Raw genomic sequence first — 26,575 nt, forward strand, 5'->3', positions numbered from 1 at the left:
AGGGGTGCTTCATAACAAAAAACAGCTTTTCTTTCTTTGTATAATTTGTAAACATGATTTTATACAGGTATACCACTGATTTTCTGGCACCCTTTGTTCCAAAACCTTGTGGATTAGTCATTTTACCAGATGAATCACGATCACGTAACCATAAATTCATCAGTAGACCTCTGACCCACTAATTATACACTGTCCAATGTTCTCAAAACACCATGACCACTAGAAATTTAAACAAATCTTAAATCTAAATTACACAAGAATCAAGTGAGTGATTAAATGGAATACATTAGGACACTACAAAATTATCAGTATCAATGCAGCAGGATTATTAATTAAACAGGTATTAAATGTAAAAAAGTGTGAATTAAGTGATTTACAGAAATACATACATTAGAAAATGACAGGTTTATCAGTACAGTACAGTAGAAATTAAAACAGCATCATTCCCAAAGTGGTAAAATTTAGAATTTTACTGGGATTATAAACCTAATCACAATGATCTGGAAGATAAGGGTTATGAAGATTACTGTCTGTTTCACAGCTAACTCATCATGGATCTGCAATGCCGCAGATCCATGATGCAAGTACACTGCAAATAATTAATATGCATCCACCAGACTACAGGATAGACACCAGTGAAATAAAAAAATGTATATAGGCAACATAGAATGGGAGTCGGCTATGGAGCACAGACCTTTAGAACAACCATCAAATGCCATCAGGGTTAGAAGACTTTTTTTTGGTATCTATGAAAAACTTTTTCTTATCTCTTTCTGGAAAATCATTAAGCAAAGCATTGAGTGTTCAGAAGAACTGATGGGAGAAATTTACCATGATCAGCTATGCTAGAATGGTAGGAGTACATATCAATACTTCAAGTATTGATATGTATTCGTAATTACATTCCTCTTGAATGTTTTCTATCATGTGCTGTCATGACTTATTTCATTAGGCAATCTTTCAAAGTAATTACTTTAACATTTGGAATATCTTTATCTTCAGTTTTCATATCGCCTTTATTATCTGATTGTTTAGCATGAGACTAACAGGGACTTTGAATGGTGGGCAGTTCACAATGGCATCGGTTGAAAAATGAAAATTAACTGGACTCATTCTTGCTCAAATCATTTACCATATTCCTCTCTAATAATAGTTAGATGTTTGAAAGCATGTAACTTTGAGTTGGGCATGCAAATAAAATGAAGATGGCTAAAGAGCAGAATCCACATAAATGAGCAAGTTTGTTAAAGTGGTATTTTCTACAGCAAGAAGGGAAGATAGCAGGGAAAAGAAGAAAAGGACAACCCATATAGACATTGCTAGAGGACATACTTGAATTAAATAGAAGTAAATTATAAGAAAATAAAGAAAAGAAGAATGAAAGTGACAGGAAGAAGGAACTCCTACAGCAACAAAGACTGTTTCTTAAAATGATGTTTAATTAAATCATTTTCTTTTACCGTGGTTATGTGTCCATCGAATTATCTTCCTTCATTATAAAAATTTTGGAAACTACACAGTAGTTTCCATAATTTTCCATAGGTTTACAATCCCAGTAAAATTCTAAATTTTACCACTTTGGGAATGATGCTGTTTTAATTTATACTGTACTGAATGTAAAACTTCAGTTTAATATATACCAAAATAATCACTCACTGTTTCGACCTTCACATTACGGTCATCATCTGGAGTATACTCCAGGTGATAATGAATTTTGATCACCATGTAATCATGAAGGAAAGGATTCAATCTTCCTTTTATGTTTACACCAACACATCCAACACTGATTCTGAAAGGAATAAAACCTTGCATCATATCCAAATTGACAGACATGCTTTCTGATCTCTTGCCAAAGCTATTGGCTACAACTTTTATCAAACACTGCTTTTATCTCTTTTGCACTCAGATACTTTTGCAATGTTCAGAGCACACTTTTTCTCCAATTCTTACATTGACAATCTTGGTAAATGTACCTCCTATCATTCCAACAATCAACTCACCACTTCATTATTTGACAGAAAGAGAACTGAAAAATCTTGTGCAAACTTTATACCAAAGTCTCCTAGTACTGAAGACATTATTTGTAATTTCTCTTATCTTTCTGAAGGAGTCTTCAAAATCCATTCCTGTTCTATGTCACCTATTCTAGTGGTATCTATCTGCAGCCTGAAAATTAACTCATATTCAATCATTCCTCAGAATATATTTACTGTCACACTGGCATGCAATTCTTCTCATTCTTTTTCTAAAGCCAGGGAGAAAACCATTAACACTCAACTTCTATAAAACCAAGTAACCTCTGAAATAATAAACAATTACCAGAACTGATTCCACTGTCAATCTACAGGATCTTCAAGGGCTTGCTCTTGATATCTGGTTTGGCACAATCATCATCATCATCAAATTCCTGCCATGTATCCTCAAGGGGGTGTAGAGGATATGATAGTTCTACATGAAAAATTTACATCATTACTAACTTCCTATCTACAATTTTCCTCCAAACCAGTCTGTTACTTGTCAAGACTCCAATATTATCAGATCTTATATTTCTGTCGTCTAAGACACTTTATACCGTATCAATCCACCTATATCTTGGTCTTCCTCTGGTTCGTTTTCCTGTCAACCTGGCAGAGAATATTTGTTTTGCCAATCTTTCCTCGCCCATTCTGTTTAAATGACCATGCCACCTCAGATTAGCTCTGCCTAACGCATTCCTGGATGCCGACAATGTCGAGTTCTTTCCTAATATCCTCATTTTTAATATGATATTGCCATTGATGCCATCTGTTCATGCCTCTAATCTTTCTCAGGATTCTCATATCTGTGGTCTCTAGTCTTTGTTCAAGTGTTTTATTTCTGACCCAGCTCTCAGATCCATAAGTTAAAACTGGTTTGAACACTGTCTTGTATACAGCTAATTTAGTTTTCCCGACTAATTTCTCTCTTATTCCATATGAATTTATTCAATTGACTTCCTACTATACCAGCTTTATTGATTCTGTTGTCTATTTCCATATTTAATTTACCATCTTCACTAAAAAATCGTGCCTAAGTAGGTGAAATGTTTTACTTGTTTCACAGGTTCTCCGTTCACAATGCAGTTGACATTTTCAAAGATTCTGCCTATTTTCATTGTCTTTGTCTTTTTATTGCTGACCTTCATACCATATCTATTACAACAGTTATTCAATTTAGTCAAGGAATCTTGCAGACTCGTAGCGGATTTATTTAGCAGGATAAAATTGAAATTCAATTTTATCCTGCTCAAGACTAAATAGTGATCACTTCCAACTTCAAATCCTCTGTACACTCTGGTGTCCTGCGCAAGGGAGAAAACATCACTATCAACAATAACATAGTCAATGAGCCTTTTCTTATTTCTTGTCTCTTCTCTCCAAGTGAATTTGTGCACATTATTATGTTGGAACATGGTGTTAATAATAACCAGTCCACATAGTCTATCTTTTTTCTGCAACTTCCTTTATGGCTTTTTTGTTTTGTGCTGCATAAAAATATGAATTTTTATGTGGTACACATTACAAATGTTAGGAAATGCTCTTCGGATTTTTTGACTTTTTGCATTTATTTTTAATAACTATTTTCTTCTTTTTCTGATATCAAAATTGGAGGTGTTAATATCAACTCTTTGCTTAATGCGGATAATGTTATACTTCTAAATATATTTGCTACAAGTCTGCAAGATTCCCTGACTAAACTGAATAACTGTTGTAATAGATATGGTATGAAGGTCAGCACTAAAAAGACAAAGACAATGAAAATAGGCAGAAACACTGAAAATATAAACTGCATTGTGAATGGAGAACCTGTGGAACAAGTACAACATTTCAGCTACTTAGGCATGATTTTAAGTGAAGATGGTAAGTTAAATATAGAAATAGACAACAGAATCAACAAAGCTGGTATGGTAGGAAGTCAACTGAATAAATTTATATGGAATAAGAAAGAAATTATCCAAAACTAAATTAGCTGTATACAAGTGTTTAAAGACAGTGTTTAAACCAATTTTAACTTGCGATCTGAGAGCTGGGTTAGAAGTAAAACACTTGACCAAAGACTCGAGACCGCAGATATGAGAGTCCTGAGACAGATTAAGGGCATGAATGGCAATATCATATTAAAAACGACGATATTAGGAAAGAACTTTATATTGTCAGCATCCAGGAATGTATTAGTAGAGCTAATCTCAGGTAGTATGGTCACTTAAGCAGAATGGGAGAGGAAAGATTAGCAAAACAGTGTTCTCTGCCAGGTTGTCAGGAAAAAGACCCAGAGGAAGACCAAGATATAGGTGGATTGATACAGTAAAAAGTACTTTAGAAGATAGAAATATAAGATCTGATAATGTTGGAGTCTTGACAAGTAACAGACTGATTTGGAGGAAAACTGTAGATAGGAAGTTTTAGTAATGATGTAAATTTTTCATGTAGTACTATCATATCCTGTATACCCCTTGAGGGTATATATCAGGAATTTGATGATTTTCTTTTTTTTCCACTATTATTTAAAACGGAGTTAAAATTTCCATTTTACTTTTGTGATATAGAAGCTACAAAAGCAAAGTATAACTTACATTACTGTTGTTACCTGTTGTATATGCTTCACCCATCCCTTTTTTATTTTAGTGTTCATTCAGCTTCCCTAAACCTTCATCAAGCAACTAGTGATGAAGTGACTTCATGTCATGCAACTAGTGATTTATATATATATACATACATCTATGATACATTAGTATCATAGATTTACAAATGTTCCTGGGTGTAGTTTAGTACATTGAGCAGACTCAGCATCAGATAATCCAGCTCTAGAGACCAACTATGCAACTTTCTCAAGCAATTTCTGGCTTTAAATAAGTATAATCCTGCACCAAGTAATGAAATTCATCTACTGACTAAGAACATTCATAACATCTATACCTACAATGAGATTGAAACCAAGTCTGTGGTTTAAAGATTCAGCTTGAAATAATGTTGGATCTAATATTCACTTTGCCTATGTAATTTTATATAGCCGAAATGAAGCCGTATGGCTCTTATCCATAAGTTTTAAATTGTGCGCTGTTCTGAGTGGTTCTCGGTTATCAGATCAACTGTCGCAGTATCTCAATGCTTGTGTTCATATAAGTAACCCTTATTTTATTAATTGCCCCAAAGCACAAGAGTAGTGATGCTGGCAATTCGGATATGCCAAAGAGAAGCCGTAAAGTGCTTCCTTTTAAGTGAAAAAGATGAAAGGTCTCGAAACATATACATAGGCTGAGGTTGCTGAGATTCCATTCACATTCAGATAATTTTTATGACAGTATGTTGTTATAATTGTTCTATTTTATTATTAGTTATTGTTGTTAATCTCTTACTGTGCATAATTTATAAATTAAACTATCATAGGAATGTATGTATATGAAAAAAAAACAAAACATATATATATACGAACTCTATATATATAGTATATAGAGTTCGTATATACTATATATATACGAACTATCCGCAGTTTCAGGTATACGCGGAGTGTCTTGGAACATATTCCCCTGCAGATAAGGGGGAGGGACTACTGTATATATTTTGTTTGTTTGTTTGTTTTATAATTGTGATTAATAAGAATTGTCTTGTGCAAATTAAAAAATAAATAAAAACAGATATTACAAAAGAGTGACATATTCACAATTAAATATTTTAACAGCCAGAAACAACAGATTATCAACAATCACTGTACCTCTGTCATAACAGAGAATCTAGTTTAGAAAATTGAAGCTCAAATTATGACAGGTCACATGAGATGTTTACTCTGTGTGATCATAACAAAATCTAGTGAGCATTCCAAAATACTGTCAAGTGTCCAACGATATTAAAAAACTTTTTTTAAAATTACTAACTATAGTTCATTAAAACAGATGTTAACAAAAACATATTAAGAATTTATGCAGTATCCCTACTTGTACCCCATTTGTTTCTCTTCCAGAGTCATGTGATAATGTAAGACTTCCTGGAGCAGACAATGAATTCAAAGGGCCTTCTGAAATACTCTCAGAAGCAGGAGTAACTTCTTCACAGGGTGTCTTAAAAAAAAAAAAAAAAGATTCTCATATGCAGTCAAATGCTAACACAAAATATTTCAATTACATTTTATTAATCTCAATTTCAAATATCTAAAATGAAATTAATGCAAACAATTTTATAAGTATCTATAATGCTATGTTCAACTCTGAAATTGGCCTTGATGCAAAATATGCAACACATTCTGCACTGAAGAGAGAACGATTATGATTACTATATGAAGCTGCAGTTGCAATATGACATAAATGAAATAAATGAACATAATCATTTTCTCTCTCTCTCTCTCTCTGTGTGTGAGAGAGAGAGAAAAGCTTCTGACTAAGAAAGCACGAGCTATATTCTGTTTGTAAAGTAGTAGTATAGAATCAGATCTTAGGCTCCTTATATACGTTTCAGCATATATGCAGGGTATTTAAACAGATGGCTAAAAGGAAACACATTCATCAATATCACTAGCTATGCCAATTATATACATGGAGCATTCTGGCATTGCAAGTGATTTCAATGTCTGTGCTCCTTAAACAAAAGTAGCTTTTGTTTAAAAAAAAAAGCATATAATAAAATGATGAAACCCACAATCAGCAGTGAGACCTGTAATCAGTGAGAATATACTGCTAAGCCACCTGTGGCATCATGTAGATGAAGACAATCTACGAATAAACCTGAAAGTGAAGCATCAATATTCTTGTAAAGTGAGTCTAGATTTTAAGCATCATGCAAACATCTGATAACCTAAGCAGCGATCACTTTGCACATCAGTAGTTAAGATTTTTTTTTTTTCTGAATGGTGATCTTGAATTTTAAAAGAATGTTAAAAGATTAATGGAACCACTGGGGAGAAATCATGATACCAATGAACACTGTGTCTATGTACTGGAAATAAATATGTACTGAAAGGGTGGATGAGATGATTGTGATGGTAGGAACAAATGACTTGAGAGGTAATGTAAATTGGGCAGCGAGAAATATGAGATTCTTGCTTGAGGTTGTACGAAAGAAGACGCAGAGAGGAAAGATAGTATGCGTGTTGCCTAGGTATGATAGTGATGAGCTGAGAGAGTAGTAATATTGAATAACATAATAGCTAGAATGTGTTAAAAGAGAGGACTGGAATATGTGGATGCTTGGAGGGGGTTTGAGGAAAAGGAATTGTATGCGAGAGACTGCAGAAATAGTAGCATTTTTATGCTTTGTACTAATGCCAGGAGTATCTGGAATAAAGGGGAGGAATTGGTGGCACTGATAGCATCAGCCTGGCCAAAGATTATTGGAATCACTGAGACATGGTTGACAGAGGAGGATATAATAACAGGAATAGGAAGGCAGGATAGGAAGGGAAAGCATGGTGGTGGAGTACTGCTTATGATAAGTGACGGCTTATGTCCTCTAAGAGTGGAGGCTTTGGAAGTCAGTGACACTAATGATTTTGAAAGCATGTGGTATGAGGTAGGGAGGGCAAGACAGGATATTTAGTGGGGTGTTGCTACAAACCAAGGAGCACAGAGAGTGGAGACCAGGAGATGTTTAGACAGTTGAGCTTGGCAAGTGCAAGAAGAATGATTGTTATGATTTTAACTACAGCAGTATAAATTGGGGAGAGGAAGAAGCATGTAGCAATAACGGAATGGAATTTCTAGAATTCTTGAGGGACAAATGTCTTAGGCAACATGTAATAGAGCAGGGGTGTTCAACCCGTTGATCGCGGAGCGATTTTTGGTCGATCTCTTGTGTATTCCTCCTTACTTACAAATTTAATTAAAACTGAAAACATAATATTTTATTTATCATTATTTTGTATTATTTTTAATTCCCTTTAAGTGTATTGCTATTGTTTATTTATTTTTCATTAAAATTGTCAAATCAGTAATTTTCTTAAAAGTCCAGGTAAATGAATTAATTTGGATCAGTGGAAGTCAAACAGCGAGCTGAGTGAATACGATTATAAGCAAAGTGTAAAAACTCGATTGTAGCCTAAATATTAAATATTCTAAAGCACATTACATCGATTTTTTACTTAGGTTAAGTCCCATGTGAATATTGTAAAAAAATAAACTTTGTCTCGGTATAGTTTATATTAGATGTTTTTGTTAATAACTCTTTTGAAGCTAACTGTATATACTGCTTTAATAAGAATATGTTAGAGTGTTAAAAACAAGGGTAATGTTTTTGTCGACGAAGCTGAACATGTCGGCATTAGAAAGATTGCAGGTGTAGACTTCTGTGGCTAATTGTTTCAAAAGATATATTTCGGCGATTACACCACATTTTTTTATTCAGTTATATAAAACACTGAAATAATAGTTCCCGACAAGTTTCGTAAATCGTAGGATTTACATCTTCAGGGGATAAATAGTATAACTTAAAGTTTACACAAGAGAATTAATAAATACAATTCATAACCATCTGGCTATTCATAAAACTCAAATAACAGAATGTAGATATATAACGTTATTGACGTTGAACAATACTGGACGATGTCACGTGTTCTTGTTCTCATTCATACAGTCCGAGCTCAGATTGAGGTAGATTTTTTATTAGAGCTGACCACACTTGATGGAGAATTAAACCTTGATTTTTATTGCATCGGGTTGGGTTTTTTAGCATATTAGCAGCTTCTTTAAATTTTCTTATATAACTGTTGTTTTCTACGTATGACATTGTGGTTTTTTGCCAGAGTACATCGTGTCCAGTGGAAGTGGTATGGAAAGCAAGACCTGTTTTTTGTTCTCTTTTGTATTGTATGTCTTTTTGGTGTTCAGCCATGCGTATTTCTCCAGATCTTCCTGTCTGTCCTACGTAGCAAATCCCGCAAGAGCAATGGATTTTGTAGACTCCTGGTTTTTTAAGAGGATGATGAGGTGGTTTTGGTGGATGTAGGAATCTTGAGATTTTTTCCATAGGAAGGAAAGCTACTTTTATGTTGTGTTTGTTCATTAATTTGGCTAGCTTATCTGTAACATTTTTGATATAAGGAAGCGAGATTGCGTTTTTGTAATCCTGTTTTATTGTGTTGTTAGCTGGAGGCATTTTGAGGATTCTCTTGATGGTTTTTGTTTTATATTCATTCTGTTGGAGGATCTGTGTTAAGTATTTTAGTTCTTCATTACATCTTTCTTGTGTGCTGGAGATATTGTATGCTCTGTCTCGAAGAGTTTTAATTAAGCTTATTTTTCGTGAAGGATGGTGGTGTGAGGTTGCATTTAGAAATCTTCCAGTGTTTGTCGGCTTCCTATATACTGAGAAGAAGAGTTTACTTTCTTCATTAACTTCTAATAGAATATCCAGAAAAGGAAGTTTTTTATTTTTTTCTTGTTCTAAAGTGAATTTTATGGTGTTGTGCAAATTGAGATATCTTTGAAATTGATAAGTTCATCTGTTGTTCCACTGAATATGATGAAAATATCTTCCACATAGCGTAGCCATATTTTTGGTTTTTTATGGTAATTCTTAAGAGCATTGTTTTCAAAATTTTCCATAAATAGGTTTGCTAATACCGGTGATAATGATGAACCCATGGCCAGTCCTTCTTTTTGTTCCCAGATTCTATCTTTATAGGTGAAAAAAGTATTGTTTATACAATGTTTAAAAAGATTCAAGTTGTCCGGAGGGAAGAGTTCTTCTAGGAGATTCAAAATTTCTTGTCTCGGGACGTTTGTAAACAAGCTGATAATGTCGAGACTTGCTAAGATGTCTGTTGGACCAATATGTATATCTTTCACTTTTTCTATGAAATGTTTACTAGTTTTTATGAAGGAAGATGTTTTTCCTATATGTTGTGAGATCATGTTGGTGAGGTATTTCGCCAAGTTGGAAGTCGGTGAATCTCTTCCATCTACTATTGGTCTTAAAGGTAAATCTGTCTTATGGATCTTTGGAACACCATATATTCTTGGTATCAAAGGATGTTTTGATTGTAAGTATTTTTTAAGTTATTCCGTCCAGAGAGGAACTTTTTTTATTAGATCATTTGTTTTTTTGTGTGTAGGCCAAGTCGGGTCTCTGTCTAGGGGGTTTGTAGGTGTTGATATCTTCCAGGAGACTTTTCATTTTGTTAACATATTCTGTAGCATTTTAAACGACAGTTGCGTTGCCTTTATCTGCTTTTAATATAACAATATTTTTGTCATCCTTTAACTTTTTAAGGCAAATGTATTCATTGTAAGGTAGGTTCCTACGAGGTAATCTGCTTTTTAATAGTAAAGCTGTACTTTCTATGCGGATAAGATCTGCCATGTTGTCCGGTAGATTTCTAATTCCTTTTTTCTATTTGTGCTATGATATCAATTTTTGGAAGGAAACGTGGGGTTAAGGTGAAGTTAAAACCCTTAAGTAAAAGATTATTCTCCTTTTTTGTTAGGACTCTCGAAAAGAGGTTAATGACTACTTTTGAATGATCTAGTTGTTTTTTATGTCTTTTTATGTCTTATGAATTAATGTATGTTTCTTCTGTTTTGAGATAGCTATTGCTTTAGATTCAAGATGTCCGGAGGGAAGAGGTCTTCTAGGAGATTAAAAATTACTTGTCTCGGGACGTTTGTAAACAAGCTGATAATGCCGAGACTTGCTAAGAAAGATTGTTATTGAAACTTGTATGTATGAAAAAGGCTTGCAGGCTCTAAGTGTAAACATCTCCGAAGTCAGTCAGAAAGAGTTCAAACAACTTTCTGATGGCCGGCAACTAACAATCAAAAGAAAGCAGATGAGAACCAAAGGCGTGCGGAACTTGAAACTTAAGATGAAAGACTCATACTAATTCTTTGGGGGTTGCCAAACTTCATGCGAGGTCTCAGAGGAGGCTTAATAAAAAGGGACTGAAGCAAGCAGAAGGGGGTCCCGGTTCCAGAATTGCTGTCAGAGAGGAGGCCGCCCGATCCAGAGTCACCGTCAAAGAGACTACCAGGATCCATGTTGCTTGAGAGATGAGTTTCCCACTTCCAGAAAGGAGCTTCTCGGTTCGAGACGTTGCTAGAGAGAGACTTTTTCTAGGCCAGACAAGGTTTCAAATTGCCGGAGAAAAGTTTCCAGGCCAGGTTAATGTCAGACATTCACCAGTGTTGCATTTTCATTACAATTTGATGAATCAAACGACTTCACTGATATTGCTCAGTTAATGGTATGTATTCACATGGTATTTCAAGATTATTCAAGTAAAGAAGAACTTTTGAAATTTATACCATTATTGGGAAGGACTAGGGGAGAAGACATTTTTTCGGCATTTGATGAATTTGTGAAACAACACAAACTTCCGCTTTTTAAACTTGTGTCTATTACTACTGATGGTGCTCCTGCAATGATAGGTAATAAATCAGGCTTCATTTCATTATGTAAAAACGATGACAAATATCCAGATTTTTTAACATACCACTGTATTATTCACCAACAAGTACTGTGTAGTAAAAGATTAAGTACAAAAGATGTTTTGGATATTACATTTAAAATTGTAAATTCTGTTCGAGGAAAAGCCCTGCAACGGTGGTTATTTAAATTACAGGCAGATGATGATGGGGAACTTCTGTTGTACAATAATGTTCGCTGGCTCAGCAGAAGTCAATTTTTAGAAAGGTTTCTTGTATTAATTAACGATATAAAAATTTTTCTGGATGAAGAAGGAGATATTTATCCACAATTGATTGATAAAAGATGGTTGTTACACTTATCATTTTTAGTAGATTTCTGTACGAAATTAAGCAATTTAAATTTAGAGTTACAAGGTAGAGATAAAAATTTAATTGACATGTTAAGTTCAATAAAAACTTTCCAACAATACTTACTTTTATTAAAGAAAAATATAAATGACCACGAATTTAGACATCTCCCATATTTATTAAAATATTTTGAACAAAATCAATGCTTTGCTATGATTTGAAAGAATTTATTCGTGAAATAGAATTAGTTGAGGAAGAAATAAATTCAAGATTTAAAGATTTTAATAAAACTGAAATGATTGCATCTTTTTTCAATAATCCATTTCAAGAAAACTTGAACATCACAGAAATTTCAAATAAAATTAGTGGGCTGTTTGATATAAAACAAGCTGAGGTAGAACTTGAGATAATAAACATTCAGAATAGTTTACATTTAAAACCAATAAATAATGAAGTCATTTGGAAGTATGCACATGAAAAATTCCCAATATTAACTGATATTCTGCGAAAAATTCTGTCGTGTTTCGGATCAACATACTTGTCAGAATCTGCTTTTTCAAATATGACCGTCATAAAAAATCAATTAAGAAACCAAATTACAAATGATCATTTGGATGATTGTCTGCGATTGGCCACTTCTTCATATCAACTTGACTATGAAAATATTGCGAGGTCCAAACAATGCCAAATTTCACATTAACTTTTTATTTTTTTATTTTTTTTTTTTAATCAACCAGCATTTCCTGTAACTTATGAGTTTGTAATCAATCTGTTGTTTTTTCTAACTTTGGTTTTCCAAAATAGAGAAATAAATATTTTATTCCAATATATATATATATATATATATATATATTTTTTTTTTTTTTTTTTTGTTGTATTAAAATAATTAAAAGTTTTAAATACACAAATAATTATTTGTGTATTTAAAAATTTATTATAAATAAATTTTTAAATACACAAATAAAGTTTTTAGTTGTATATTTTTTTTAATTGTTTATTTGTGCGTAATGATATATCAGATTGGAGGAATGTGATCTATATAAGAGAGTAGATCGCCGAATAACTTATTATAGAAAAGTAGCTTGCATAGTAAAAAAGGTTGAACACCACTGTAATAGAGGGAACAAGAGGTTCAAGAGTTTTGGATTTGGTCATAGCATCAGAAGAGTTGATAATAACTGAGATGACATCTCTCCCACCAGTTGGAGAGAGTGATCATGTTGTTTTGACTTATAAGATGAATAGACATGCAGGAGTATCAAAGAGACAGGAACGTATGTGGAATTATAAGGCAGGTGATTATAATAGTCTTAGACATCAACTTGGGGAAGTTTCATGGAGGGAGGAATTGGAGGACCAGGATATCATTAGTGCTTGGGAAAGTGTGAAAGAATATCTGTTAGCAGCAATAGTAAGCTGTATTCCACTAGTGAAGACAAGGACACAATTTGGTATAAAATTGATGACAAACAATATTAAACAGGAACTGCATGTGAAAATGAGGCTATGGAAGAGATATAAGGAGACAGGTGAAGAGCAGATGCATGAAGAATATAATACACACACCAGGAGAGTGACTAGTATGGTAAGAAAGGCGAAACTGGAATATGAGAAAAGATAGGCCCTAAGATCCAAAGAAAATCCTAAGGAATTTTTTTAGCTATGTGGCCAGTAGGAGGAGAAATGATTGTGGAAAAATGGCATTGTGGGATAAAAATGGGAATAGAGTGAATGATGCAGAGGACATAGTGGAATTGTTCAATAAAAACTTTATTGGAGGATTTCATCCTGGAGGAGTAAATTTTAATACTAGAGGGATAGGGCAGGTTCGAGGTTTAGAGGTGCAGGAGGAGAGTGTGTTCGAAATACTGAGTACTCTGGATGTCAGTAAAGCTGCGGGATTGGATAGTATTTCACCACGCGTTTTGAGAGAATGTGCTAAAGAACTGATAGCTCCTTTGACCTGGCTTTTCAATAAAATCTGGCTATGGGAAGGGTGCCCATGGAATGGAAGGAAGGTAAGATCTTGGAGAAATTAGTGAGGGACCGTATACAGCATTGGGCAGATGAGGGTAATGTTATCTGTGAGAGTCAACATGGATTTGTGAAGGAGCACTCTTGTTTTAGTAATATGCTAGCCTTTTATAATAAAGTTACAAGAACAGTAGATGAGAGAAAGACATATACTGCCATTTTCTTGGATTTAGCGAAAGCATTTGGCAGAGTGCAACATGATAAGCTGATATTTAAGTTGCAGCACATGGGTTTAGATGTGAGGTTGGTCAAATGCATTCAGGATTGGCTGTCTGATAGGTATCAGAGAGTTGTGTATGATGGAGCAGTTTCAAGGAGGCAGAGGGTTACAAGTGGGGGTCCCACAAGGCTCAGTACTGAGACCTATATTGTTTAACTTTTATATCAATAACATTGTCAGTGGATTGCAAGGGGATATTCAGTTGTTTGTGGATGATGTGAAGTTGGGAAGGGTTATTAGTAATAGTGCAGATGTGGTTGCCCTACAAGAGGATTTGAATAAACCAGACAGATGGGAAAATGAATGGGGGATGTCGATTTAATGCAGCAAAATGTAAAGTTTGAAGTTTGGGACACATCGATGGAACACTGCATACTCCATCGAAGGAGCTATACTAAAGGAAGTAGGGGGAGAAAAGATATCTAGGGTTGATTGATAGAAACCTGAAATTCAGGGGACATATTGCAAAGGTGGTGAAGGTAATACAGAGTATTGCTGCAATAATGAGAAGGATGCGGACCTGTAGAGATGAAAGCGTTATTTCCGTTGTGTAAGACCCTGATCAGACCACACTTAGACTATTGTTCTCAGATTTGGTACCCAGGATTTGAAGGGGATAAATTAACTGTGGAAAGGGTACAAATGGGGATAACAAAGTTATCCTCCTTTGTTAGTTCAGGGTGGAAATTCAGTATAGAATGTCCACCCTAAACTGCAATGTAGCTCTCATAATGTTGTACCATTCTTAGCACCAAGTGATTCAGGAGTTCTTGAGGCCAACTGGCTGATTCCTCCTTCAGAGCATAAGGCTGTTTTCTGGAGGGGAATTTCAAACAGCAATAAGTCCCTATTAGCCCTTAGAAAGAGTAACAGAAAGATTAAACAGCTGGCTCTAGTCTTCCATAACAAACTCCGTCCAATCTGGAAATCATCATTAGTATCATTAAAGACAAAATTAAGACTATACCATACAACCAGTAGACCTTAGCACCAAAAAAAACTACAGATCTAACTAATTCCTTTGGAACTATATGTCTCAGACTGATCCTTGGATACACCTGGATGAACCGCGTCACTCACTCTGCTGTGCTAAATCTGGCTAAGCAAGATTTTTTGACTATACTTTGTAGTTTTTTGACTATACTTGTCAGTATAGTCAAAAAACTACAACTCAGATGGCTTGGGCATCAACTCAGACATCCTGAAGTCTTGCCCTTTTTGGAATTCCTCATCCTGTACAAACCAGAAGATGGCAAACGCAGTAGAGGAAGACCATGCAAACAATTTTGGCAATACATATGTGAAATCATCAGTAGGCTGAACTGCAAAACTCCATCTGACATCTACCAATTAGCTCAAGATAGAGAGACTTGGAAGACCATAATTTACAATATTTAATTTTTAATATAAATCTCTTTTCCCTTTTCACATTGTGAATAAACTATGTATGTATTGCATCCCAAAATGTGTACTATGAGTCCATTAAGCATAATGCCTCCCAATACAATGACCACAGCACTGCCACATCTATCCCTTTCAAGAACATTCTCGTGATGGTAAGCAGCACCACTTTAATACCAAATCAAGCGTCATCTAGAATTACTAGAGTACATTAGCCCATTGGTGTCTTGTCCAATTTTTATGGATACAACACCACTGAAAATGTACTCTACAATGAGCTGTGGATAAAGGGACATACTCTACAGGCCTTCTGGACATAGGTTTATTTGTTGCAGACGTGTTGCCACAGTTTGTCGAGATATCTGTGCTTGAATGAAGCTGACCCGCCATGGAGCATCGATTACATTTTGCTGATATGACCAAAAATATATCTTAATGCTCTTTGGCAGAGCGAGGGCAACCTCTTAGCAAACGTCTGGAACAAATTTCATCGATTCGAAATACTGCCCAGAACCTGGATATAATGCTTTGTGAGATTCAAAACTCCTTATCAATATCAATAATTCTGTGGCCTTCAAGCTTTCCAATAATTCTTCCCTGCATGAAATCATCTAGAAGATGCCTTTGAGACATTACAACACATCCAAGTTTGCAACTTTATTCCTTCATAAAAAGAGCTTCTTTCATACACAATTCACTTAGCACAGCCTTTTGCCTTTTATCTTGGTGAGTGTTACCATACGTCCTCTTTGCATGCAATTTGAAAATTTGAACGTGTACCCTTTCTACACAAAATTATCAGTTATACAAATTGCCACATTCTTTGATTCTTTTGAATGTTCATCCTTAGGTTTTGGACACCAGTGTGCGATCTTTATGTAAACATCCCAGAAGAATATGGATTTGCTTCTTAAATACGTAGGATGAATTACAGATGGAACACGCACAGTGACCTCAAAATGATAGCAGCTGTAATGAGCATGCAGCTAGGTTGAATGAAATCTTCTTGCTTTCATCATCGAAAGTTGAGTTAAAGACTACCATTATGAGACTGAAAAAAATAGTCCATTTGAAAGAGTATTAACACCAGAAAAAGCAGTTAAAGTTATAAATAAGAATGGTGATGGTTCCAATATTTTCCAGATAAACAGAACTGGAAAAGTTCTGTTGATCTGGAAAAGGCATATGACAAGGTGCCAAGAGAAAAGCTCTTGAAAATGCCAGTTATATAGTGTAAATGGGACACTGAGCAATACTTAGTCAGCAGTTAGAATTGTAGCAGGTACAGGAAAATGGTTTGATGTTAAATCAGGTGTGTGACAAGCGTGTACATTATCTCTACAGTTATTATTCATTATCTACAGTTGACCTTTGAACAATACAGGTTTGAACTGCACGGTTCCAGTATACACTGATTTTTTCAATAAATATATTGGAAAATAGGTATTATTTCTGGAAAAATTTCCATGTTACTCCTCTTAGTAAAAATTTATTTTATGGCTATTTAGCCTATTTTTGTTTAGGAGTGCCCCTTTTTTTATAATGTCATTGGCATTTTACTCAATTTTTAGAGAATTACTGATGTTTTAAAGAAAGATATATGAAGAATATATAGGAAGAATAATTCAGACATACCTTTGTAGGATGTTGCTGGTTGTCTTCTTATTCAGTGGCATCCAGCATATGGCAATATACATTTATCTGCTGTTAAAGTGTGACTGAAAGGAAGGAGGGGGATTGAAATGTGGGGGAAAGTGATGTGAGGAGAATTACTAGTGAGGCAAGAGGTGTGTGAATTTTAAACCTGGTTTTTTAAGGGAAGTGGAGGCTATGTTATGCCGGCTTGGTGTTTTTGTCTCCAGTGTATCTGTGTTGTTTTCTAGTGGTTGGAGTTGTCACCTAATTTTTATGTTTCGGAGCTTCCAACTCATGAATTGGTGTATCTGTGTGTGTGTGGGGGGGGGGGGGTGTTTATTGAGTTTTTGTCACATTTTATGACTATCGTTTCCGAGCATTGTTTCATTTTCCTGTATGTCCCACAAATCGACAAAGCCACAATAATAGACATACAGGGAAAACAAAAATAATACTTGGAATATCAGAAATTAAAGCCATGAAATGTGACAAGAACTCAATAAAAGTCCACTGCCCTACATAATCTCCGAGAGTTGGAAGCTCCAAAACATAAAAATTAGGTTACAACTCCGATCAATAGAAAATCATACATACACCAAAGACAAAAACACCAAGCTGGTATGGCATAGCCTCCACTTCCCCCATGAGCTCCAAAGACACTGTTGAAATGGCTCACACCCTGTTACTCCCACCCGTGATCTTATCCCATCATATCCTTCTCCTTCCACAAAAATTTCTATCTTTCACCTCCCTCTCAAAGAATTCTCTGCCCACCCTTAGAAAACCCCTCTTGTCTCACCGATAATTCTCCCACATCTCTCTATCCCCACATTTCCAACCCCCCCCCCTCCTTTCAGTCATACTTTAGCAGCAGATAACTGTATATCGCCATAGGCTAGATGCCGCTGAATAAGAAGACAACCAGCAACATCCTAAAAGGTATGTCCGAATTATTCTTCCTATATATTCTTCATATGTCTTTAAAACATCAGTAATGACCTAAAAATTGAGTAAAAAGCCAATGACATTATAAAAAAGAGGTACTCCGAAACAAAAATGGGAAAAATAGTCATAAACGTAATATATTGGAAAATTTTTTGGGAGATTTGTGACAATTTGAAAAAACTCACAGACGAACCATGTAGCCAAGAAATATTGAAAAAAATTAAGGAAAAGTTAGGTTTGTCATGCTTAATCAATTATTACTATAATATATACACAAATCTATTATAGAAAGTTAAAATTTGGTCTGCGATTGTTCGCACACAAACAATTACAGACTATACATGACACCATTCACAGTCAAGAGAAATGTAAACAAACATAAAGATGCATTATTAAATCATAACTGCATAAAATTAACTGTAGTACTACTGTAATAATTCCAGAGCCACCCCTGTTGCTATTGTGGTGAGCTCAAGTGTTGTGAGTATAAGCTTAAAATGCCATGTAATGTTAATCGTTATATCTGTAAATAAATATGAATTTCTTTTTCATATTATCTTTTCATTTTTGATGTCTAGTGTTAGTAAGACGATTTTTATTTATTTATTAGTATGGAGTTTCCTCCTTTTTCTCCCCCGTCCGTATTGGGGCGAGTTGAGCCCCCTCATGGGGGGGTTAAGTATTTATGACTGTAGATCCGTGTGTGTTTACGGAGCCAGTTTGCCTGCTTGAGGGATGAAAGTCCCCAGATAAACTGGTGGTAAAAATCCTGCTGTCCACGTCCAAGACTGGCTAACTTGGCTATGCGCTGAGGAAGATCCTTCAGCTCCTCACGTCACCGACCGGAATCGAACCTAGGACACTCCTTTCCCAAGCAAATGGTTGCAAAGCGCAAAACCACTACACTAACCGTGCGGACAGTAAGACAATACTGATGTAGGTGCTGACAGTTTATCTTGTAAACAGACAACATAACTTATGGTATTGATAAACACAGTACAGTAAATGTATTTTCTCTTCTTTATGATTTTCTTAATAACATTTTTCTAGCTTACTTTATTATAAAAATACAGTACATAACATAGAAAATATGTGTTAATCGACTGTTTATGTTATTGGTAAGGCTTCAGGTCAACATTTAGGCTATTACTAGTTAAGTTTTTGGGGAGTCAAAAGATATACACAGATTTTCAACATCCTGGGGGGGGGGGAGATATAACCCCCACGTTGTACAAGAGTGAACTGTATATGGATCACAATATGAAGGAAAGTGGTACTAAATTAAAATTGGCTATGTTAATCTTGATTCTTTATGCAGATGTTATACTTCTGAATAAATCCAGCACAAGTGTACAAGATTACCTGACCGAATTGAATAACAGTAGTTGTAATAAATTTCGCGTGAAAATCAGCACAAAATGACAAAGACAATGAAAATAGGCAGAAACATTGAAAACCTCAACTGAATCCTGAATGGTGAACCTATAGAACAAGTAAAACATTTCAGCTATTTAGGCACAATTTTTAATGAAGATGGCAAATTAAATATGGAAATAGACAACAAAATTAGTAAAGCTGGTATGGTAGGAAGCCAGCGAAAGAAATTTATGTGGAATAAAAATTAAAAAAAAAAATAGTCAAAACACTGAATTAGCTGCATACAAGACAGTGTTCAAACCAATTTTAACTTATGGATCTAAGAGCTGAGTTAGAAATAAAACACTTGATCAAAGACAGGAGAACTCTGATATGAGAGTTCTGAGAAAGATTAGTGGAATCAGCAGATGGCATCAATGGCATTATCACATTAAAAATGAGGATATTAGAAAATAACTTGCGATTATTAGCATTCAGTAATGTGTTAGCAGAGCTAATCTCAGGTGATAGGGGTCACTTAAATAGAATAGAAGAGGAAAGATTAGCAAAAAAAAAGTGTTCTTTGCTAGGTTGGCAGGAAAGAGACCCAGAGGAAGACCGAGATGTAGATGGATTGATACAGTAAAAAGTGCCTTAAGAGACAGAAATAGAAAATCTGATAATGTTGGAGTCTTGACAGATAATAGATTAATTTGGGGGAAAAATTGTTGATCAGAAGTTAGTAATAGTATAACTTTTTGAGTTTGAGGAAAGATTGGATTTATATAAGAGGGACGGCCTATACCTGAATGAGTTTGGTATCAGCAGTCTAGAAAAACTAATAATTGGTATGAGACCTATTACTGAGTCAGGGAAAATAAATTATAAAGGGAGGAATGGTGAAAATGTGAGTGTAAGAGAAACAATGTTATATAACTGTGTTAATGATGGGAATGGCTTTGTCATGGAAATGTTGACGAGAAGAGAAGAGAATGATTTTGACTTTGTGTTTGTCCAGTTTGGACCCATCAAAAAGTGTGCATAGATGTCTACATGTATAAGGCACTAGAGAAAAATTGGAGATCTGCAAGTTGTCCAACTGTGCCATGTAGACTGCAGACAAGAGAGTACAAAAGAACATGAAGGTAGATTATTATAGTGAACCAGTGAACTATACAAGGGGAATGGATAAATCATGATACTTTTGGATTTTGCTAAGGCTTTTGACAGAATACAGCAGCACGTTAGACTGCTGCATAAATTGGAGAAAATAGGTTTGGGTTATAGATAAGAGGATGGCTGACTGACATATCAAAAAGTGGTATACGGGGAATGTGAGTCTGCAAGATTTAAGCCAGTTACAAAGCCTTAGTTCAAGAATTGGCAGCCAATCCGCCACAGGTAATATCTCCGTATCTCCTGTCTCTGCCTCGCCATCTTCTAGCCACTATCCTGCTGTTGAAGAAGAGGCTTTGATTCTCAGACTGACATCATCTCTAGATGATCCTCCTTTTCCGGAATATAACCATCAAATTCTTAAATCTCTCATCCAGACTCACCTTCTGGGAATGGATATCACAGATCAGTTGAATGACTACCTCCATGCTGAATTCTCCGAAAACTTCATGCCTCGTCAACATCAGCCTACGTCTCATTCTACAATGACTTTGTCAAATAGGAAGCAGAGGAAGAGGGCCTATGCAGCTATGCAGACCCCTCTATAAAAAGAATAAATAGAAGGCAATGTGCCAAAACCATCCTTGACGGTGCTTCCCCTCCGCCTCTCGCAGACTTACATGATGATTTTGTTAAATTCTGGAGTAGAGTCTTTTCTGCTCGACCTCCACACTTCTCTGATTATGATAACCAACCTACGATATCAAGGTCCATTCCTGCCCTTCAAATATACCAGCCTGTCTCCATCCGGGAGATTAAAGCAGATCTTCCATCCAATTTCTCTGCCTCCAGAATTTCCTGATGATGGAAAGTCCGGAGGCAGATGGCTTTCCTGTGTCTAGGCTTCGGATGGTGCCGTTGAAGATTCTTCAAGACTTAGTGGACATTCTCCTTTCCAGTAAAGCAATACCACCATACCTACGTGCTTCAAGAACTATTTTCATTCCGAAGAAAGAAACTTCAAGCTGTGCATCAGACTTTAGACCTATTACCATCTCCCCTGTGATACTTAGACGCTATTAAAAAATCTTAGTTAAACAACTTCAGCAACATATACAGCATGATTATAGACAGAGAGCTTTTGTCCCTTTGGATGGCTGTGCCGAGAATATATATCTTCTTTCTTCTCTTCTCTCTGATTCCCGACGCCACCTTAAGCCTCTATATATGGCGTCGCTGGACCTCCAAAAGGCCTTTGATAGTGTCTCCCTTCCTGCTCTCCTTCGAGCGCTATCTACTGCTGGATGTCCAGAACCATTATGGAGCTATACTTTGGTAGCTCCATCACTATCACTACAGGGTCCAGTGTAACTTCTATTCCCGCAGTGCGGGGTGTTCCCCAGGGTGATACTCTGTCTCCCCTTTTCTTTAACTGCATCATAGATGAGTTTCTTCACTCTCTTCTTAGCATATAGGCTACACTCTAGGTGCTTCTTCCTTTAATGCTATGGCCTTTGCAGACGATCTTATTCTCATAGCCTCTACTAAGATAGGCTTGCAGGAACTCCTTGACCGAGCAGTTGACTTCTTCTCTATTCGAGGCCTTTCTATTAATGGAGAGAAGTCCTGCTCTTTAGCGCTTGTCCCCTCTGGTTATGACAAGAAGCTCAAGGTCGAGACTATAGAGTTTTCCCTGCACGGCAGGGCGTTGAATGCTTTGACCATCCTGGAAGAGTAGAGATACCTCGGTATTATGTTCACCCAAAGGGAAGGTCTTCTGTCCCTTCTATTCTAGAAGCTGGGATCTCCTCTCAAGCCCCAGCAAAGACTGTTTCTCCTTTCCCACTATCTCCTACCTCGCTTTTACCACAAGTTGGTGCTTGGTAGGACATATATCTTGGTACTGTCCCGAATGGACAGGGCTATCCGTTCAGCCGTGAGATCATGGCTCCGACTGCTGCCTGACACCCCTACTGCATATTTCCACACGAGGGTGAAGGATGGTGGGCTTGTGGTTCCATCACTTAGATGGAACCGGCTGTCAAGAATCGCGAAGTTAGAACTATCTTCTTCCCCTATCTGCAGAGAGGCTTTCTATAGCTCATTAATACAAGAAGACTTTAGGCAGGCAAAGGCTGGTCCCATTATCAAGGTACCTCAATTAAGTCAGCATCTGCAGAACACAAGAGGTGGGCATCTCTGTTGCACTGTTCTGTAGATGGTGCTCCTTTAAAAGAGTCATATCTGGTGCCTCCTCAGCATGACTGGGTATGGGATGGCACTAGACTCCTTCCTGGGCTCGAGTATATTGAGCTTATCAGGACAAGGATCAATGCCCTGCCTACTCGAGCCCACACAGTTCGATGGGGTAGTGATGACTCAAACTGCAGGGCTGGCTGCCACTACAGTGAAACATTGTCTCATATAGACCAGTGTTGCTTCCACACCCATGGGGGTCCGCATGCGGAGGCATGATGCCATGGTCTCCATTCTGAACAACCGCTTTATGAACGAAGGTTGGGAGATGGTGAAGTTTGGGTAGTTGATGCCCAGGTAGTGGGAACAGGATGCTCACTAGCCTATAGCCATAATAATAAGGTAAACTATTACAAGAATAACCAAGATCTAGTTGTTAAGATATGGGAGGAGCATGGGACAACTCCGAGGTTTACCAGCGCCACCATCTCTTTACATGCTGTATGGAGCATAGATAGCCATAAGGACTTAAAACAGCTTGGGCTTACGCAGAAGGATATAAAAGTTCTTTCCTTGAGGGCCCTAAAGGGCACATTAGTGGCATGTCATTGCCACCAGAGAATGACTACAATGATAACTAGAATAGGCATAGGGTAAAACACTTGTAAAGGCTTAGGCCTATATCAAGTCTGACGTGATGTAAGGGTAGTACTGCTCAAAAACAGTACAAAGATTAATAAAAAAAAAATAATAACCAGTGGTGTACCAAAAGGATCAGTGCTTGGTCCACTGTTATTCAGTCTATATATGTGGCCTCCCTCAATGAGTCCGATTCCCTGGAGGTCTCTCTTAATAATAACAATAATAAAATCTACTAGCCACAAAAAAATGTTACTCACCAAGATATCAGTCTATTTTATTTATATATATATATATATATTATGTTATAATTGATGTTTTAAAAAACTAAATGTTGTGCTGAAAAAAAAGTATGCATTCTTTACTTCTTACTACACATTATGCATAATTATAGAGAAACGTCCTTTCGATGTGGGTTTAAAATGTATGCCTCTAATACTAGCTATTCATTAACATAGGGGTTTCATATGACTTCCAGTGTGTCATTTCTTGAATAAAGTCCAGTAGAGAGGGGGCATTCATATGTATCACAATAAATCATTCATTAATGACCTTAACTTCCCTTTTATTATGCTCATTTGACTAAAATCTTGTTCACATGATGATGTTATTGCTGGTATGATGGCTGCAACTTTAAGCAGTTGTGAGAGAAATGGAAACCTGTTCCAATTACTCATTTTTCTTCCATAAAGATCTTGTATGTTTAAATGCTTCCCTGCAACTTTGAACTCATTACCACTTGAATGGTTCCCTCAATATCATCAAAATATATGCTGAAATATTTACCCAAAATCTTACTTTCTTCTTTCCCCAAATCCTCCAAATCTTTATGCAAATGAAAAAATGAAATCTAATAAATAATTAGATGTTAACAAGTGCAGTCAATACCTCCACTCTATTAGACACACACCTTACTGAATGCCAATATCTGAACTTGATGATTTTTGTTTGTAACATGCCTGCTACTTTTCTCAATTATTTCCATCTTTTTTAATGAATTCTGATAAATATACATAAGTTTTTACTACTGTTTCAATTTCAGCAACAAAGAGAACATCTATAACAGAATTTAAAACAGCCAGATTCAAATTTAGTGCAATACAATATGTGATACAAGATCTAGAACATCTCTCTTTAATTTTACCACCAGCCTATTTTTTTTTTTTTCTGGCATGTTATCCATTCCATCTATTCCAATGCCTACTAACAAATTACAAGTTCTTCATAAGCAAACAATTTTCTCCATAAGGCATCTTCACGACTAGGCTAATTTCATACGGAGACTTGAATTCAATGCTTCATATCAATAGCCTATTCATGAAGATATTTCACATGCAAACTTTGTTTCCTGCCTTGAAGGGAGTGTGCTGCACATTATGGGTTACTGAGGCAAGAATAATTTGTTTATTTTACTCACTGATGTGTCAACATATTTTGCAGCTTGCAGGGGAATTACAGTAATAAATAGCTCGTTCAGTTTCTAATTTTCATCTTTGTGTTTAATTTAATGGACAATTTATCCTCATTTGAAATATCTGTAGAAGTATCTAGAAGAAGCATAACTCTACTGGAGACTTCAATTTCCTTAACTAACACTTCTTTAGCAACATCAGCAATAACTAATATGCCATTTTGTTATGGGCTAAATTAATTTAATGAGTTCATTCCTTCATAATTGCATATGATAATACTTCCTAGTTTGAAATAAAATTTCTTTAATGAAATTGTTGGCAACCACCACTAATCAAATAACTCGACAGCAAGTGAGATGATGCTTTAAAAAAAAAAAGAGGGGAAAAAAATGTAAATTATGCAAATAAAATACATATTTTGAATGTATTTATTAGTACTGAAAATTCACTAGCCACTTGTCTTTGATAACTTGGCTGGGGCGAGTGGATTTCTGAAGCCCTGGTTATAGGTGATGTTTAAAAAACCTAAATCCCACATTTGTAAAACAAAGTAATTCTCATTATACATTACCCATAATTATACAGAAATATTCTTTAATGTATGTTTAAAATGTGCACAATAACAGAGCTCATCACAACTCAGTTTGTGCTTTCTTTCATTTGCTGTTCATAATGAAGAGCAAATTTATACAAATTATCCATAAACAATAATTTAATAGATTCTAGTAGTAAGACTTATACGTTGGTTAGACATAACTGGTAATTAATTTACGGAATTAACAACGCATATGAAGTATTTAATTAAAGATAACTTTAATGAATCACTTCTATATTTCGGCAATGTCACATTGCCATCTTCAGGAACATAAAGATATGGTATGCGCACTAAGGAACTAACAAAGCAAATGAGGAAGAAAGTAAGAAACTAATTTTGTTCCTAAAGTCCTAATGGTGCCCTCTTGCGGGCTAATTTGGTAGTCTTGGCAGTTGGGCTGAAGTTCTCATAATGAAAGTCTCCCAAATTTGGGGCAGTTTCATGCACCCAAATTTGTTGAGGTTAGGAACGTTTTTTAGAGCTGCTGAAGATTCTTTGAATAATCTTTCGTATTTAAACTTGCTGCGATGGATTATTTTTGTTTTCTTCCAACGAATTTTATGGTGGGTATCTAAGGCATGGTCTGCCAATCCAGAGCGGCTGTACTGGTGAAACCGGATGTAGTCTTGGTGTTCTGAAATCCTGATATTTGTTGTTCTGCCTGTTTGACCAAAGTAGGACAATTTGCAGCTGCAAGGGACCTGGTATACACCAGGTAGGTCTAGGGGAAGTGGTTGGTATTTGGTAGAGCGGATAAGGGATGCCAACTTTTTATATGGTCTGTAACAGGAAGTAAGGTCATATTTTTTGAGGATATTAGTTATTTTTTCAGAGGTGCCCTGGATGTAGGGGATAGTGATAGACTTGGTGTAGTCTTTATTGTAGAGGGGGGGAGGGGGGTTGTGGTTTACAGGTTTTAGTATTTTTTGGATTTTTTTGGGGTTATAGCCGTTGGCTAAGAAAGTGTTGAGGATGTGGTTTAGTTCCATAGTCAGGGCCTTGTCATCTGAGCAGATTAATTTTGCCCCGTTATATAGTGTTTTTATCACCCCATATTGTTGTGAGGGGGGGGGGGAATTGCTGGTGAATGTATCTGCCAGTGTGGGTGGGTTTTCTGTAAACAGAGAAAACCAAAGATCCATCAAGCTGGCGGGTGATTAAAGTGTCTAGGAAGGGGAGGGTGTTGTTTTCCTCTTTTTCTAAGGTGAACTGGATTCTGGGATGTTGGTTGTTTAAGTGTGTTAGGAAGGAGTGGAGTGTGTCTGAGCCATGTGGCCAAATAGCAAACACATCATCCACATAACGAAGCC

General features: G+C 36.0%; 1 protein-coding gene across 5 annotated transcripts in view; it reads right to left on the minus strand.

Annotated features, from left to right (window-relative positions):
* LOC150104886 (uncharacterized) overlaps positions 1 to 26,575 on the minus strand; it is a 695,785-nt gene that overhangs the window by 488,905 nt on the left and 180,305 nt on the right. For 4 of the 5 annotated variants that reach the window (XM_090395401.1, XM_090395397.1, XM_090395399.1 and 1 more), the window contains exon 7: positions 5,951 to 6,073. In XM_090395401.1, coding sequence (XP_090251527.1) covers positions 5,951 to 6,073 — 123 coding nt within the window. The remainder of the gene's footprint in view (positions 1 to 5,950; positions 6,074 to 26,575) is intronic. The other variant, XM_090395398.1, reaches the window with a different exon arrangement.

The sequence above is a fragment of the Typopeltis vanoorti genome, chromosome 7 (assembly GCF_054136105.1).
Source record: "Typopeltis vanoorti isolate ZY-2024b chromosome 7, IOZ_Tvanoo_1.0, whole genome shotgun sequence".
Taxonomy (NCBI): Eukaryota; Metazoa; Arthropoda; class Arachnida; order Uropygi; family Thelyphonidae; genus Typopeltis; species Typopeltis vanoorti.